Source organism: Vigna unguiculata, chromosome 5 (assembly GCF_037176805.1).
Source record: "Vigna unguiculata cultivar grain cowpea cultivar isolate G323 ecotype 2 chromosome 5, ASM3717680v1, whole genome shotgun sequence".
NCBI lineage: Eukaryota > Viridiplantae > Streptophyta > Magnoliopsida > Fabales > Fabaceae > Vigna > Vigna unguiculata.
In genome coordinates, this window is record NC_140796.1 from 48,905,295 (window position 1) to 48,919,680 (window position 14,386).

A 14,386-nucleotide genomic window follows, 5' to 3' on the forward strand; every position below is an offset into this window, starting at 1 on the left:
TCTTGACATGAACAAAATCTTTCACCGTTAACCACTTCTATCAAACGACTATCAGTATATTTGATATGTTAGTTGTATTTATAAGTACAAATGAACCCGTTTTTTCTTTTAATTCATCACCATACATAATTATTTAATTTTTTTCTCAGATTTATTTTCAAAATGTTTCTTTTTTCTTTCAGTTAAATGAGTTTAATTAATACGGTTGTAAAACTAGATTTACTATTGCACATGATTCTTAAGTTGGGAATCTATACTTTTATGACCTCATATTCACATCTGATTTAGTATTGACTATGATGAAATTATTTTGGAAGTGGTTGATTTTTTTAAATATAATAAATATTTTTACTAATTACCTTTTATCTATTTCATTATCAATTTTCTGTACTTATTACAAATAAATATCATGTATTTTATTATTGATTTTCTGTAATTTTACAAATAAGTCTATAATTGTTTCAAATAGAAAACATACAATTGCCTTGCCTATTTTAAACGTTGTGGTTAACATCACATTGTATCTTTTACAGCAGTAATTGGTGGATTATTTTAAGGAACATGTTATTGGTGGTTTCGGACAACGACAAAAACTATAAGCCAAGGAGAACGGAAACGTGTCATAAAAAGTCAGACATAATGCTATATCCACCCTGTAAACATAATGTTATATCATATAAATTCTTTATCATCCATTTACAAGAAAATTTTAGAGTGAAAGTAAATTATTTTCTTATTATGTGGGCTGAAAAGCTCTGCACCTCCCATTCAGTTTCAACTTCTATGTAGACATTAAAAGGAAATTAAGTGAAGTATTTAAATTAAAAGAATATTCACTGCCATCGGCAAGGATCACGTCAGCTTATACAAAAATACAATCGTCCCCATTGTTCAATGGGCACAGAACGCAGACATGAGAAATCTAGAATCAATGCACTCGATGTTTTACAGGCCTAATATAAACACCTTGAAGTGTCAAAAAATTGCCTTTCCTATTTATTTAATTTACTTTATCTCATTTTATTACCACTCGAAAGGTGAACACGCAGTGGCAACAGCATTTAAAATTTCCATCAACGATGACTTCACTGCTTAATGAGGTTCCTGATCACATACGGAAGTATGCCACCATTGTTAAAGTAAGCAAGTTCCACCTGAAAATACAAGGGTGTGTTACACAATAATCTAAGGACAAGTTTTTGGAACGCCGAAATATGGCGCTCAATAATAGACCACAATTTACATTAAATTGCATCAATGGACAAACATGAATAAGGGACATGTTTAAATTACCTCAGTGTCGAAACGAGCTGTGCAGGTGAAAGATTTTCCAGTATCCGTTGTTACGGTGACATCTTGGCCAGGCCTTATCTCGCTGATTTTACTCGGGAGATCAATTGTATAACGCTCGTGACCGGTCAATCCTAATGTGTCAGCGTCCTCACCAGATTTAAAGCAAAGAGGAATAATACCCATTCCTACCAAATTACTACGATGAATTCTCTCAAAACTTTTAGCTATCACAGCTTTGACACCCTGTCAGAAATAAGTACACGTTATCATGCTAGCCATGAATAAGTCTCGAGATATGTTCTGAAAACCACCAAATGACAGGCTATATATGACTTACCAATAGCATGGGACCCTTAGCGGCCCAATCTCTGGAACTCCCACTACCATACTCGGCTCCAGCCAGAACAATGGTGTCCTTCCCTTCAGCCTTGTATCTCTGGCGTAAAAGAAAAATCGTGGGGATTAGAATATCAAAAGAGCAAAAATCAGACTGTTTATCTCATTGTCCTAGCACAAAGGTATCCCCACTAGTTCTACTATGGGTGGAAAAATAATCTTTTACTTTTCATATTAAGGTGACTGGTGGATTTTGATCCTTTATCAAGTCTATACTTGGTTTAGAAGTTTTCTGGTTTAAAATCCATTAGAATAACTAAAAGGTAAAAATTGTCTGGTAGTTTTCATTTTTTTAAACTCCAGAGATAACCTTAGTGCTGGTTGGGGGTAGCGGATAGTAAGGAGGGAGAGAAAGGAGTAGAGAAGAAAGAGGAGTTGGTTTTTTCCAAAAAGCTCCTTGATTCAGTTCCTTTTTCCTTTTCTTCAGTAAATGTTAAACTTTTTATTTTTAAAAATCTTTCCAGAAAATGCATTGTTGTTCTCCAAGGGGAGGATCCAAAATTGGGAGATTTAGTTGCAATAACAAGCCTTGCAGTCATTGCAACCAGTCGTGAATTAGTGATTACCTATTTTAATTATTTAATAAGCAAGACCGAAAAATTGATGTACATAACATGCATTATAAAAAAAAAAATCAACGTTTTTCCTCATCAGCAAATGGCTGTTAGTTTAAATTTTGGAAAATGATTTAGGAAAGAAAAGGTCAATAAATATCATACGAAATAAAAAGTCAGCCACTTGAAAAGCAAGAAACAGCATATTATACTTCTTTAGTACATAATTTACCTGCGCGGCATCAAACACATAAAGCTTCTCCCCGGTGGGAATGTGAACTGTCTTGGGGCCAACCTCCCCATTCAAGAGCTTGTTAACAAGACGAATGTTTGCAAAAGTTCCCCTCGCCATCACTTCATCATTGCCACGGCGACTTCCATATGAATTGAAGTCTTTTTGTTCCACCCCTCGCTCCAGAAGGTATTTTGCAGCTGGACTGTCCTTGTTAATGTTTCCAGCAGGAGAAATGTGATCAGTTGTTATGCTGTCACCAAAATTCAGCAGACAGTAGGCATCTTTCACACCATGAGCACCGGGTGGATCCATGGTCATACCCTTGAAGTATGGAGGTTCATGAATGTATGTTGACTTCGGGTCCCATGAGTACAGGGTCTCGGCGGGAACTTGCAGTTGGTTCCACATAGTGTTACCTTTGGTAATAGCTTCATATGTGCTTCGGAACATGTCAGGCAACACACTGGATTGAACAGCCTATGAATCAAGTAACCAAAGTTAATTACACAGTAAAATTTGTAAATTTTACATAATGAGGAATTTAAACATCATTTACATCTGCAATTTCTTGAGTGGATGGCCAAATATCCCTCAAGTAAATATTCTTTCCATCCTTCCCTGTTCCTATTGGCTCCTTTTCAAAGTCAATGTCAACCTGGAAATTCAACCAAAAGGTAAATGATATGTTAATAGTGTACACACTCTAACGGCAAGTTTAGTTTCAGAAAATGTTCGAGTTGTTCTCTACTTTCACTTTTGATTACAACAATGTCATTATTTCAACTTTGTTTCTTATTTATAAATGTCAGCATAAAAAACAACAAAACAAGAATTGTTCACCGTTTCATTTGCAAATGTTTGAAAACAAAAAACATGGCCTTCTTGTGGTCAATCGTGGAACAAAAAATGGAAATAGAAAACACCCTCTCAACGTAATAGGTCCTATATTCCATCAACCTTTTAACGGACTAGTTAATAAAAAAGAATCCAACGTACTAAAACAAATTTCAAGATAAAGCTAATATAGTTGGCAGAACACGGGGACATATTAGTCGGAGACATTAGCACGCAATGTCAGAAGAAAAAATAAAAATAGCCTAAGCCCATAGCAAATTGTAAGTCAAGATCCCAAGTTCTGGATATAAAAATTCTAAAAATTTGATAGATAATTGAAAATAACACATATAGCACTGCATTTGAATTCAGTGTAAGTCTACTATATTAGAAATAGCAACCAGAACATGTACAAATATATATATATATATATATGAAGAGTATCGACCAGACAACATCAACGTCTGAGGTCAGCCTCCAGACCAGCACTTTTAACATATCAGTTTTGTTTTTTCCAACAAAGTACTTGACAATCACAATCTAACCATTCTTCATAACAAGATATGAAAATCAGACTATATGAACGAAGCAATAATAAAAACCCTTTCATATACACAACAAAAATATGGATCAGGGAAACATACTGTGCCAGCAAGAGCATAAGCAACAACTAGAGGTGGTGAAGCAAGGTAATTAGCTCTGGTCAAGGGATGCACACGGCCCTCAAAATTACGGTTCCCAGACAACACAGCAGAAGCCACTATGTCTGCCCAAGACAATTATAAGAATTTAATCAGTTCAGTAAATGTTAAGCAGAATCCGATTAGTAGTTTATCTAAAAAGTTATAAGCATGACAATTGCAAGAATGGCAGAATTTAGCTTCAAGTACAGAAACGATATTTGATATCTCACCATTTTCAGAGATAGCAGAAGCTACTGACGGGTCCAGTTCCCCAGAATTGCCAATACATGTGGTACAGCCAAATCCAACAATATTGAAACCCTGTTCATTTAGATACTTTTGCAGCCCACTGACCAAAAAATATAAAACAAGTTCAATACATTTCTCAAGAATTGAGCAGACTGAGCAGGGAAGTACATTTATAATACAAATTAAAAAATTGATATTCCACTATGAAAAGTACCTCTGAAGTAGATATTTTGTAACAACTCCAGATCCAGGAGCAAGACTTGTTTTTACCCATGGCTTAACCTGTCAACCAGTAAAAACATCTACAATTACGAACTAGAAAAGGACAGCATAAATAAAATACAATTTGGCACCTTTGGAAGTGGAAGAAAAACTGGACAACATCATTTAAGCACATGTTTAGAAGTACCACGATGACAGTTTCTAACATCTATTTTGGTGCCTAACCTTCAAACCAAGCTCATGGGCCTTCTTTGCCACGAGACCAGCCCCAAGCATAACACTTGGGTTTGATGTATTCGTACAGCTTGTGATTGCAGCAATCACAACACTGCCATGCTTGAGCTCTGCTGGCTGCCCGTGAAAATCAAATTTTGCAACTTTTCCTTGTACATCTTTTGGTATAGCAAAACCCTGAATTTCAAGAAAACATGCAAGAAGATTAAACTGCTGCATGCTTTATGACAGCAACAGTGTCACCAAGTTAAAGTCTACAACTTGAAACTATTAGAATGACAAATACTAGAAAAAGATTAATGTCTTTCATTCTTATTATCATACCCTTTCTGAAATCTTGGTAGAGTGATCATAGAAAATAAGAACTATAATAAAGAAAGAATAGTATTCAGGAAATAGGACTCACTTCACCTCATGTAACATCAAACATGTTTTAGATTGAAGTTTCAAGAAAGAAAATGGCAATTTCTTTCTCTTAACATACTGTTGTCATTTCTATTGGGCACTGGGTGGGGCTATTTATAATGCTACCCCTTGATTGCCCAGTTTGCAGAAACAAAGTCATACAATAAGTAAACAGGACTCCCTTCACCTCAGGTAATATCGAACATATTTTAAATTCACGTTTCAAGAAACAAAAATAGCAATTTCTTTCTCTCAACATAATGTTGTTATTTCCCTTGTGCACTGGGTGTGGCTATTTATAATGCTACCATTTGATTGTCCAAGTTTGCAGAACCAAAGGCATTCAGTAAACAGTAAAGTAATTTGTGTTTGATGCAACAATCTGAAATTCAATTTGTGATCATCATTTAGGTATACGTTAGTTCTAAGTTACCACGGACACAAAAAAAAAGGAGACAGCAAACTTAACCTAGTTACTTGACCATCACAGCATTACTAACCTTAAATCCCACTTTGTTGTCCAGACAAGCATGCCAATCAGCCTTCATTTCTTTCAAAGGCACCCGATCATGAGGTCTGGAAGGAGTATATTCAGTATGAATTACCACACAGATTATAAAGCAGAATTTTTTTAAACAAACGTTAAATGCAAGACATGTTTTGCAAAATGAAAGGGTCTTACCTCTTGGGTCCTGAGATGCATGGTTCAACTTCGTCGAGGTTCAATTCAAGATAGGATGAATAAACTCTATCCGGTTGAGGCTGTATTTCCAGAAAATAAATTAACTTTCCATACCCTGACATATACACATTTGTTTTGTTGAAAAGGAGTACATAGGATATTAAACTAGTATTACCTCATTATAGTCAATAAACAATTTGTTTGCCCTGAGATAGGCCTCTATCATTGCCACCTACAATGTCAAAAATGAAATTTAAGAAATCTCACAAGCATTTCACATCATTGGAAAATAACGAGTGCATACTTACAGTCTCATCACTTCTTCCAGTTAACTTGAGGTATTGTAATGTAACGTGATCTACAGGGAAGAAGCCCATGGTTGCACCATATTCAGGAGACATATTGGCAATTGTGGCCCTATCGGCTAATGATAGCTCACCCATACCATCACCTATAGAACAAAACCATAAATACCGTTAAACAGTTAGAACAGTTCAGCATAAGCTAAAAATAATGAAGAAAAACAAGTGTAGCCAATTACCATAAAATTCAACAAATTTCCCCACAACACCATGTTTCCTAAGAATTTGTGTCACAGTTAGAACCAAGTCAGTTGCTGTAACTCCATTGCGCAACTTTCCAGATAACTTGAACCCAACAACACCAGGTAACACCATGCTCATAGGCTGTCATTATCAAAGTACACATCATTAGGAACACCACTGTAACTAAAGTTCTTTATGAGCTAAGTTTGAGATAAGGATAAAAAAACTTAATTCTAAAGAACAATTTATCAGAATTCATCACATTTATAGGGAAGTACAATATTATAATCAAAACACATTAACCACCAATAAACCAAAATTTGGAAGTAAATATACCTGGCCAAGCATTGCTGCCTCTGCTTCAATACCCCCAACACCCCATCCAGCAACTCCAAGCCCGTCAATCATTGTTGTATGTGAATCAGTCCCAACAACACTGTCGGGATAAAGCAGGCCTTCACTGTTGAAAACAACACGTCCAAGATATTCAAGATTGACCTACAACAAGACAAAACAAGTCCCCGTAATTAACAATAAATAACCATAAAAAATATATTCCATAACATCATTACTAATGTCTGATTAGCGCTTACCTGATGTACTATACCAGAACCAGGAGGGACAACAAGCATGTTACGGAAAGCATTAGACCCCCATTTAAGAAAAGCAAATCTCTCCTTGTTTCTCTGGAACTCAAGCTCCATATTGGCCTGCACTGCATTCTCTGACCTTGCTACATCAACTTGAACTGAATGATCAATAACAAGATCAACAGGAACCTGACAACAATTATAGCCAAGAGTCAGAAACACTTGTACTATAGCAAACATAGCATGTAGGGAAAATATGGCCATGGGGGCTATTTGTTAAATTTCTAAAATCAGAATAACTAGGCTTAACAGTTAGTTTTAAACTGTTTTTAGTAATTACTCAAACTTTAAAGTAATAGTTCTCGAAGATTCACTTTTAGGGAAAATTAGTTCATAAAATCCTTCATTGCTATGATACGGTTTTTGAAATAGTAAATGAGCTGTCTAGGAAATTAAAATAGCCTGCAATGCATGCAACAGCACAAGTTTCTTTCAAATAATATAAAAAATATAAAGGAATCCTACACAGTTAATCAAATCATTAAATGTTTCCTTATTAGTCTCACTCTCAAACCTCTATTACCACATACAACTTCAAAAACAATTCAGTAAACAACATTTGATCTTAAACAAATTCCTAATCAAATTTTATGCATGTTTAATATAAGTTCATATCAGTCAGCGGATAAACTCCCTTAAAAGTCACTTTGGTTGGGACTGGCCGCATGGAAAAATATATCAACAAATGGTTTTTACTATGTATGATGACACTGCTAATAGATAGAATTTCTTTTAAAACGTATATACAAAGTAAATCAGGAGGAAATGTTATCTATCTATCTATATATCTATATATATGAATGTGTATGAAAGTTACAGTACCAAAGCACACTTTAGATAGACAGTCGGTAATACGCAAAGTAAAAAGAAAATATTGTGTATCAAAAAGCCAATAATTACTAATGAGAACAATTACAAGTTTAAGGCACGTAGAGAACTCTACATAGCACATAAAAATTTGGAATCTCTGCATCAATGACTGCACAGAAAAATTATAAGAATGGTGTATACCAGAGGATTGATCTTATTAGAATCACTGCCAAGCTTATTCATAGCATCACGCATGCAAGCCAGGTCAACAACAGCAGGGACTCCAGTAAAATCCTGATGTGAGAAGAAAAAACAGGTTAAAGAAAGAACCCAAATGATTGTATATCACCCATCCATGACCACAACTCTTTTGCCGCACCCAGTATTGAACAAGTTACCTGCAGTAGAACGCGAGCAGGCTTGAAAGGAATCTCAACTTGCTTCACAGAAGAGTTTTCCCAGTCAATAATCTTCTCAACATCTTCTTTAGTAACTTGGAAGTTGTCACAATTACGGATGGCAGATTCAAGGAGAATTCTGATAGAGTATGGTAACCTATCTGTCAAGGACCACATAGTTGAAACCATCAGCAAAAAAGAATTAACAAAGAGACATCGCTATTTTAAAGAACTAGAATTTTATCACTAATCATCATTAGATTACGATAATAGAACTACATAACCAAAATTCTAGTAAATAAAATTAAACAATTACGCTAGCAAATTACCAATTCTCGGATCATTGAGAGACGGAAGGCTGTAGAACTTTCCAAACTCGCCACCACCAGGCTTAGGGAGACTCGTTAGATTTCCCTTGAAAGGATTATCAAGAGCTGAAATGGCACTTACGTTAGATGACCGATCAGAACACAAAATTCAGCTGCATACATTAGAGATACTAAACTACAAATCACTCAGATAAAGCACAATCCGTCAGCACTAAATAATAAACATAATAATACTATGACAACAAAAACAATAATTAGACAATTATATTATAAAGATATTGCAGTATGGATTAATATTTGATGAATTAAATAATGTTCAGTTTAAATCAAACCCGGTTGGGAATATACGAGTGAATATATGATTTCTTTTCTCTTAACCTCGTTATTTCACAACTATTTTATAACTATTTTTTTTATCGGCGAACAACTATATTACAATTATAATAATAATAATAATAATAATATGAATTGATGATGGATTAAACGTTGAGGTTATATATGATTTTTCCTCTCTTAACCTCGTTGACGATCGGACAGAAGATTCCAGAAAAGAAAAAGGGCAAAAGGAAATTCAGTCAATTCAAACTTCAAATTCGATCGAAATACGAAAAATCGCATCCAAAACGAACGATTCTCAGCCAAGCGAAGCAGATCAAAAGAAACAGAACTCCAATATTGCGGGAGAGAACAGTGAAGTACCACTAGTGGCGATCCTCCGGTGGAAGCGTTCGATGAGGGGAGCGACGGCTCTGATCTGATGGCGGAGGCCGAGTGGAGAGCGCCAATCGACGCCGTGGCTCCATCGCGGAACGGCGGAGCCGAAGGAGCGCGCGGCGGTGGAAGAGCCGGGTAATCGGCGAGGAGCGGAGCGAGAGAAGGCTCTATAAACAGAAGTGGAGGTAGAGGAAGCAAGCGTAGAGCGAGAAGCTCGGAGGAGCGAAGAGGCTGCAGAAGCCATGATCAAAGCATTCGTATGCTGAGAAGCGTGTGGAGAGCGAACGCAAACTAGGGCTTCTTTTAGCTCTAGAAGAAAATAACAGTACCCAATATTTCTCTATATATATAAGCCTACTCTCAATTATTACTGAGGATAATACCAAGCAGAAACCGTTTTATTGAGACCCGAACCCGTTCCTCTGCGGGAGCTTCCATACTATGCAATCCTCATGTCCAATCAACTCTCTAAAATACCCAACTTATCGTCGTAGGTTATTTAATTTTTCTTTTACTTGTTATAACAATTCCTTCCAACACATACCCGGGTTCCCGGCAAATTTTTCGAATTTTGGCCAAGTGGCTTCATCAAGTTGTATTCTTTCATTTAACTTTATTCCCATCCCTGGCGAAAAAACCACCACCGTTCCCTTCTCCCGTTATTAGCTTTCTATGACTAACGAATCATTCCACGTGCTTTCTCCATCGTTGATTTTTCATCTTTGATGCAATAGCTCAATGCAATGAATTATTCATTTATTCTTTTCCTTGTTTTACATATCACTGGTGTCGGTGTTCACTTTTGTGTAATGATAATCACGAGCCAACTTGGTCAGCATTGCTTAGCCGTTGAAAGCGCAAGGATCATCACGTGTGGCTAGGGTTTATTGTGGTACATGCGCCTGCGATGTACCATAGTTGATTTTGGTTTATTTATTATCATGATTAGTAATAAGAGTTTTTGTTTGAAGGTACTTGTCTGAATTGGTTTCAGAAAGTGGGAATAATACTCAGCCATCGAAACCGACCAGGAATAATATTCTATGGTAGGTCCAGCACAAACGTTGACGATTCCCAACAAGACTAATATTTTGGATTTTTTTTTATTAATAAAGCACTCTTTATATTTTTTAAAGCAAGAAAATTTAAAATTTAGTAAAGTCTCTTGTCATGAAATCAATTTAAAACATCTTTTAGTATTTTTAAAAGTATTTTAAGTATATAAGCAACGGTTGACATGTATTATTAATCGGTTAAACATTTTAAAGTATCACATTATTTCGTATCAGCAATATTTGGATACCTCCATATATAATAAAAAGTAAAGAACTACATTATTCATATTGAAAAGAAAAAGTCAAGTTAATAAAATTATACTAAAAAGGAAAAAAAAAGTGACTTGTTAATGTTAGGGATGTTTGGCAGAAAAAGAAGTTATTCTCAAATATAAAGCTGGAAAAGTATATTTCTCATATCTGGTTTATCATATAAAAAAAAGATATTCCAAGAAGACAAGATTCTTTGAGAACGAATTTGATCTAACGATATAAGAATAGAAAATTAAATAAATAGAAAAGTTACTGAAAAAAGTGCCATGCTACTTTTATTAAAATGTTGAATGATAAAGATTTTGGTAAATTTAAGCGTTTTTCTAAAAATTTATATAAATATTTTCAGCTATAATTTAATTTCCACTAATCATAGTTCTTTTTATAAATAATGATTCACTATAGTTGGCTATGGAAAAAAAAGTGTATCGTCCGCTAAACATCTCCCTAAAGATAATTGAAAGAAATAAATAAATCTAGGATAAATTTAATACTATTAAGTTAATTTGTATTAAAGAAAATAATTTTAGATCAAGTTCCTTCAGAATATAAATAAATAGATTTGTCATATAAGTTTTCTTTGGTAAATAGAATTGTGAACTATATAAAAAATTTAAAATTATTATTTTATTGAGTTAAATATATATATTTTCCTTCCTTAATCTACTTTTAAAATTTGTATTTTATTTTTAAGTTATATATATATATATATATATATATATATATATATATATATATTACTTTATAAAAGTAATGTAAGATTTTATCTCTAATAAAATAAATAACACGTTGAGGTTATATAATATTTCATTGCGAAACTTTGTTATTAACGTGATAAACACTCCAAATACCATTTGTTCGAGAGATATTTTAATTTTACATGATTTCATAAAATATAATAGAGAAAGACATTTATATTTAATCTAGAAATGAAAAACATGTTTTATAATAGTCTATTTAACCATTTTATTAATAATCATTATATCAATTATATTTTTATCACTTTTATTTGTAATCATTATTATTTTTAAACTAAGAAAATAAAAATACACTAAATTATATAAAATATTATAAAAATATTATTTCTTAACCTAAATTGAGATATTGAAAATATTTTTCCCTTAATAATTTTCTATTACAATTTCTTTCCAAGTTACTAAATGAATATTTATTGTTTCCAATCTGGGTACAATATTTTAAAATCTATTAAGAAAGTTCCTGGATGAAAATGTTTATTATATGAAATTACTTAGAAAATGTGTTATAACAATAACTTATATATCAATAATATATTTGATAAAATGTTTATCGAGCTTAACATGTTTTATCTTATTATATAGTATTGAATATTGGTTAATGTTTATAACTCACAATAAATTGCATTGCATCAAAACCTTTATTGTAGGCTATAATAGGTAGCCTACTTACTCTTCACACAACTCTAATGCTCTTCCCTAAAAGTTTAATAAATCACTCCTTGGTTTTTTTAATTTTTTTTTTACTGAGAGTTTCATGCAGTGGTTAAACTCAATGATTTTATAAAATGTTTTTATGGAGATATTTTTCAATTTTAAATAAAAATTTAAAATGTATTTTCACATAATTTTCAGTAATTATTTTTAAAATTATAATACAATTTCTCTCAAGGATGATTTGGTAAATATCTAATATTATTCACTATAACATTTTTAAATATATCATATTCATCATATTATAAAGAAACTTTCATCTTAAATCACACAATATTTTCCTTAATCCAAACAATTACAACTTCACCTTTTATTTCCTTTGAGATTCACTCAAATCTACTCTTCCAAATTCACCCTCTACTCCAAACACACCCTAAATGAAATGAGTAACCTTATGAGAGACATTTTATGTCCATATTTCTTACCTAATAACTTATTTCTTAACTTCTCACTAAATCTCACACAAAACCTCATATGTTATTATCGTTTGGATCCTTATTTCACATTCACCCATCTATGTTGTCCCCTTTTAGTTATAAAAGTGTTGGTTCTACCCTAAAACTGTTAATTATGTTTTCTTTCCATGCAAATCATGTTCTCTTTCATTGAAAGTCTCGCTACCCCTATTTTTGCACCCATCCTATATTTTTCATTGTGTCCTTTTTTTTTTGTTTGGGATTAAGGAATAATCTTGGATAGGTTACAATTAAACTCTTATTTTCTTTTCACTTATTAAGCTAAAAAATAATGTTTCTTTCATCCTTTACATTTCAACTGACATTGTTCTAACATCACTTGCAACGAGTGTCTCTTCCACATTTTTTAAGTCCTTCCACAGTAAAAGATTGCACTTATTTGTGTTCACCCCTTTTTGAAACTCTTTTCATTTTCCATGGTTGATTTCTAACACCTTACACCACATGGACTATTTTTGATGAAAAATGTTTTGTACTCACTTTGCCTAGAAGTGAATGCATTAAATATTCTAACATATTTCACATATAAGCCACAAATGTGTATGGGTTAACATACGTCCTTCCAATTCATTTAAGTTATTTTTCATTCTAACATTTTTTCATCCTCGCAAAAATTGATATTGCATATTTGCATTCACCTTATCTAGAATTTTAAACAAAGACAAAAATAATAAAGGTCAATATGTCATGATAAAGTTAAATGCTTAAATTTTCACAAAGTCGGTATACTCCTAAACTTTGTTATGATTAACTCCAGTATTAAGTCTTCTTATAATTATTGTTTATAAGGATTCAAAAAGTAAAAAGGTTACAATTCAACAAAATTATGACTATATTATATTTTTACTTGATTGCCTCTTTTGTCCCACATCCCCTTTTAAAGAGGTTTACTTGGAGTTTTAATGTTAGCTTAAAACTCCTTAACATACTATTGATGACTGACACATTATTGAAGGTGACTTCTCCTAAAAAGATTGTATAATGGTAAATCAATGTCAAAATTTTTGTCACCCACATTGTGGCCTTTATACATGCCTTGTTCAATAACTTGTTTCGGCTTCTTCTTTTTCGTAAAACAGGGTTGTTTTGAACCTGTAATTGTAAAATAGGGTCAATGAACTTTTTATTTTTACAGAATAAGGTGAAGTCGTTATGACTCATGACGAAGTCGTCAACATACATGACGACTTCACTTTTTTCATACACATAAACTAGTAGGAATCCTAATGTATAGGAAGTCTAGGTACATCCCATTAGTTAGGTACAATAGGGAAGCTTGGGAGGGATGTACTCGGCCACGGACACGACAGGAAAGGGTGTTACTCAAGATAAGGCACAGTCAGTAAAAGAGGGTTAGAGTGGTGTGGTCAGAGGCATGTATCTCGGCCCAGGTGCCGTAAACATCACGGTCCAATGGCTAGACACATTTCAGGCACTGGAGTCAGGGAGTGGCTTGGTAGGGTGGCAGGCACGTGTAGGGTGGAGGCCGAGTAGATGTCGGCCCTTGGTGCCTGGTACATCTCGGCCCAAGGGTCCTGATGCGTAATGGGCCAGCAGTGCAAAGGGGTAGACCCATCCCAGTCACGGCAAAGATAGCACACAGGTCCAAGAGTTCGGAAGTCCAATGGAATGTAGAAATGTTACCGTTAAGGTCTGGGAGGCAGTTACTGTATTGATTAAGATTCCTTAGTGTTTAATGGGAGAAGGAAACCGCTCTGTAGGCAATAAAAGTGGGAATAATGCCAGGTAGTATAAAAGATATTTTTACTGTCTAATAAGAGGTAAGTTATCTGAAACTAATATTTTACAGAGAGTATCTGGGGTTATTGCTGACTTAAGCATCGGAGTATTTGCAGGTACCCACCCCTGACGGTGAGCCA

General features: G+C 33.9%; 1 protein-coding gene across 1 annotated transcript; it reads right to left on the bottom strand.

Moving 5' to 3' along the window:
• Window positions 1-792: 792 nt before the first annotated feature.
• Window positions 793-9,565, bottom strand: LOC114183593 (aconitate hydratase, cytoplasmic). Its single transcript, XM_028070666.2, has 20 exons — window positions 9,219-9,565; window positions 8,520-8,624; window positions 8,191-8,351; window positions 7,994-8,086; window positions 6,926-7,111; window positions 6,669-6,830; window positions 6,329-6,473; window positions 6,096-6,238; window positions 5,963-6,019; window positions 5,788-5,867; window positions 5,606-5,681; window positions 4,692-4,877; window positions 4,459-4,526; window positions 4,226-4,344; window positions 3,957-4,078; window positions 3,035-3,133; window positions 2,476-2,955; window positions 1,631-1,729; window positions 1,294-1,536; window positions 793-1,154 (listed from the first exon to the last, which is right to left on the bottom strand). The coding sequence occupies exons 1-20, from the start codon at window positions 9,475-9,477 to the stop codon at window positions 1,086-1,088; spliced, it is 2,952 nt and encodes a 983-aa protein (XP_027926467.1). The 5' UTR covers window positions 9,478-9,565; the 3' UTR covers window positions 793-1,085.
• Between the last annotated feature and the right edge of the window lie 4,821 nt (window positions 9,566-14,386).